At 51.7% G+C, this 4,291-nt stretch overlaps 1 protein-coding gene across 2 annotated transcripts in view; it reads right to left on the bottom strand.

Annotated features, from left to right (window-relative positions):
• Positions 1–1,769: 1,769 nt before the first annotated feature.
• Positions 1,770–4,291, bottom strand: part of POLM (polymerase (DNA directed), mu) — a 9,827-nt gene continuing 7,305 nt past the window's right edge. The window contains exons 7-11 of one of the 2 annotated variants that reach the window (XM_012646985.1): positions 3,961–4,093; positions 3,686–3,788; positions 3,331–3,567; positions 3,173–3,256; positions 1,770–2,893 (exon numbers count right to left, since the gene is read on the bottom strand). In XM_012646985.1, the coding sequence (XP_012502439.1) occupies positions 2,807–2,893; positions 3,173–3,256; positions 3,331–3,567; positions 3,686–3,788; positions 3,961–4,093 (644 nt within the window). In that variant the 3' untranslated portion in view covers positions 1,770–2,806. The remainder of the gene's footprint in view (positions 2,894–3,172; positions 3,257–3,330; positions 3,568–3,685; positions 3,789–3,960; positions 4,094–4,291) is intronic. The other variant, XM_012646986.1, reaches the window with a different exon arrangement.

Here is a 4,291-nt window from a genome sequence, read left to right as displayed (position 1 = left end):
CACTGATGAAAGAAAAAAAAGAAAACAAAAATAAATAAATGGAGAGACATACTGTGTTCATGAATTGAAAGACTGACTATATTAATAGTTAAGATGTTAGTTTGCCCAAATTGTTCTATAGATTTAGTGTCGATTCCAATCAAAATCTCAAAAGATTATTTTATAGGTACAAACAGGCTGATTCTAAAATTTATATGGAAAGTCAAAGAAAATAGTCAAAACAATTTGCAAAAGAACGAAGTTGGAGGAGTCACACAACCTGATATTAAGCATTACTCTAAAATTCAAGTTAATAGAGTTAATACAGTATTTGTGAAGGGATAGACCCACAATTAAATGGCACAGAATAGAGTCCATAAATAGAACTATATAAACATAGTCAACTGATTTTTACAAAAGTTCAAAGGCAATTCAATAAAGAAAAGACAGTGTTTTTGAAACAGGATTACAAAAAAACCAACAAAAAAAAAAGGACATTTTCAACAAATGGTGCTAGAACAATTGGACATCCATATACAAAACACCTAAACCTCACACCTTAAACAAAAATTAACTCAAAATAAATCATGAATCTAAATGCAAACTATAAAACTACAGAAGAAAACAGAGAAAAATCATTGTAACTCAGGGTCATTTGAGGTCAGAGATATGACCCCAAAAGCATGAGAAAAAAACTGGTAAACTGAATAAATTGGTAAACTGGTAAACTGGACTTCATCAAAATTAAACACTGTATATTACTCTGAAATATACAGTGAAAGAAGAATGAAAAGAGAGTCTACACACTGGGAAAAAACATTTACCAATATCAGGCAATATATATATATAATATTTAAATATATATTTACCAATATATAACTGGTACATAAAGAACTCTCAAAATTTTACAGTAAGAAAACCAAAAATTTTTTAAAATGAGCAAAAAACTTGAACAGGGACTTCACCAGAGAAGATATACAGGTGGCAAATAAGCCCATGAAAAGATGCTTGACGTTGTTAGACATTAGGAAAATGCAAATTAAAACTATAGTGAGCTACTGCTACATACCTACTACAGCTAAAAAAGCAAATACTGAAAATACCAAGTGCTGGCAAGGATACAGAGCCACTGGCTACTGCAAAATGTTTAACTTACAGTGCCACTGGACTGCAAAATGACAGAGGCACTCTGGACGATTTGGCTCTTATAAACTTAAACATATGCTTACCATATTATCCAATAAATAATCCTATGTCTTGCTATTTACCCAAGAGAAACAAATCAAATCCCTTTTACACAAAACCCTGTACCTGCACATCTACGGTAGCTCTGTTCATAATCACTAAACCCTGGAAACATCCCCAATGTTCAACAGCTGAACGGATAAACCGTGGAGTCCCCAGGCACGGAAACCACGCGGCAACAAAGAGGGACACACTAGCCATACACGCAACAACCCACTAGAATCTCAAAGGCATCACGCTGGGGGACAGAGGTCAGTCAAAAGGTTATGTATAGTTTGGTTCCATTTATGACATTCTGGAGAAAGCAAACTATAGGGACAGAGAACCAGAGAGGGGGCGAGGGGTGGGGAAGCATGTGACCTCATGCTGGAACAGCACGAGGGAGGATTCTGGGCTTGGACCTGGTGTATCCTAATGGGAACGGATGCGGATGGATGAGTCTACACGTGTGAATTCATCAAACTGTACCCCAAAAGAGTCCATTTTACTACATGTTCATTTAAAAAATATATTTTAATGTGGTAAGTGGTGCGGGAGTCCTCCCCTGCCAAAGTGACTTTTGAGTAGAGGCCTGGAGGAGAGAGCACACCGCAGACGCAGACGGATGGTGGGGCAAAAGCAAAGCCCTGGAGGCCGGAGCCAGCTCGGGGGGATGTGAGGAACGCAGAGCAGAGGGTACTATGTGTACAGCCCACCTCACTGCTTCAGCCTCAGTGAGGAGGGGAGGGAGTTGGCCACTCAGAGCCTGCGGCCCACCAAGAAGGAAAGCAGTGAGAGGTGCAGCTGGGGCCAGCAGGGCTGGATAGAAGGGAGCAGGGGCTGGCAGGGGCGGGAAGAAATACCAGAGCCCTGGGGGCCACAGGAGGAATTTGGGTTTGGAACCACCCTAGGGGAGGGCTCTGAGCAAGGAGTGGCAGGATATGACCTATTTTTAAAAATCTGCGCTGACAACAGGCCCTAAAGGCAGAAACAGAAAGCCGGGCTGTGGGCTGCAGAGCTGAAGCCCGGCGCTGGAAGCTCTCTTCCTCACACTCCCTCCCCGGCCTTCTCCCTCTCTAGATGCCCACAGCACACCCCTCAGCACCCCGTGGCAAGAGCTGTAGCCGCCAACTCACAGCTCAAATGCAGGGCAGGGACATGGGGTTCTCTTCTAGGCACTCCTGAGCAGGGTGCCCTGCAGGGGTCACAGTAACCGCGACTGACTGATCAAACGCTAGGCACCAGGCAGAGCACTTGGCATTCGTGACCACAGGCTCTGCCACAAGTCCATGCAGTGGGCACTGCTCAGACCTCTGTCGAGGGCAGGAACCTGAGCCATGGGGAGGCTGAGGGCTGATCCAGGGTCACACAGCGACGAGGCCAGCATGGAGGCTCCCACCTTGCAGGCACCCCACAGCTGACGGGGGCCGACAGCTCAGACACAGCTGGCTTCCAGCAGAGCCAGGCCCCCGCAGGTGGGGTTCCTCCACCTGGAGGGTGAAGACAGTGGGCAGTGGCACATCTTCTGCCTGGGGACAGTCAGTGGCCAAGTCAGGGGTAGCCCTTCATTTCCTAAGAATGGAAGTGGGGGCCACAGGCATGTTCAGGCATTTCGCTGCTCTGGGGGAAGGTACTCGAGGCCCAGGTGTCTGAAGATGTCTTCCTCTGAAGCCACGTGGAAAAATGTCTCCTGCAACAGGAACAGGGGCTTCAGGGGCGAGGGAGCCATGCCCGGGGCCAACGCCACAGCAGTGTGCAGGAGCCCAGCCAGGGCTGCTCCCCTGGAGGAGGCTGGGAGGCAGAGCCAGCCCCGAGGTGGGCTGTGGTCTCGAGGGCCAGGATCTGGGTGTGGACACCCAGATTTGGGTCCTGTGGGTTCTAGGCTGTAGAGGTCTGGGGCCATTTCAGATTGTGGGCCAGGAAGCAGGCTGTGGGGGCTGATTCCTGCCCTTAGTCCCCAGCAACATACCTGCTCTGGGTCATACAGCCCATGGCTGTTCAGCCACAGCCCCTTCTCCTTGCGGCTGAAGCGGCGCAGCTCCCGCTGGAAAAGCTAGGGGGAAGGGACAGCCTCAGCAGGGCCGGCCCAGCGCTCAGCCCTGGGTGGCCCAGCAGCTCCCTCCCTACCTTGGAGCCAGTCCAGCCAAGCAGAGCAAAAGGGAACTGGCTGATGGGAGCCACCACCAAGTCCACCCTCACGGCCTTCCACGCTGGGCAGGGCCTTGGGGCCTCCCTGACAGAAGCCCCTGGGGGCTGTGGCAGGCGGAAAATGCAGAAACTCCTCTCGAAGGCATCCATGGTGTGGCTCTGCTGGGCAGGGTGCCCACAGTGGCTGTGCTGGTACTGGTGGTACAGGACAAGGCCCTGTGGGAAGAGGCAGGTGTGGCCAGAACTGCCACGGGGTGCAGGGAGAGCCAGAGGCTGGGAGGCTGCAGCACCAGGCAGCAGTCCCCCTCGGGAAGGCGAGTGGGGAGGCTCTCACCTGGTCCTGCAGGTAGCGCATCGCTGTGGGCAGCAGCCCCACCTCCTGGCCCTCCTCGGGGTGGGTAATGAGGAAGTCCACGTCGTGGCCCTGCAACTTCCCCCTGAGGGGGCCAGTTTGACTCCCTGGCCTCGACACAAGGAGAGGGCCCTTCCTCCAACCTCAGGCCATTCCTTCCAGTGAGTGCAAAGGCCTGCCTCAGTGTCCCCACGTCAGGTCCCTTCACTGGGGAGGGGTCTGGAGAAGAGCCTGAAGGGCACATCGGGTCCCCTTACCTCCGGAAGCCGCCAGCCAGCGTGACAGTGGCCCCGGGCAGGGCCTGCTCTACGGCCGCCTCCACCAGCTGCTGCAGGGCCTCTACGTCGGGCCGCAGGACAGGGGTGCTCAGGTCCCGGTGGTGCTGGAGCCCTGTGGGCAGCACCGGCTCTCCTGACTCACCCGGCCTGGCCTCTGCCCCAAGGCCCTGTGGCTGCAGGACCGGGAGAGGCCTCTGGGGAGGGCAAGCCTGGGGCAGGGAGCAGAATGAGATCCCAATCTGAGCACGACGCTCTCCCCTTTCCCCTTTTAAATATTAAACTTTTATTGAGGTAACTGTGGATTCACACA

Source organism: Propithecus coquereli, unplaced genomic scaffold, assembly GCF_000956105.1.
Source record: "Propithecus coquereli isolate 6110/MARCELLA unplaced genomic scaffold, Pcoq_1.0 Scaffold252, whole genome shotgun sequence".
Lineage (NCBI taxonomy): Eukaryota > Metazoa > Chordata > Mammalia > Primates > Indriidae > Propithecus > Propithecus coquereli.
This window is presented reverse-complemented; position numbering and strand designations above follow the sequence as displayed.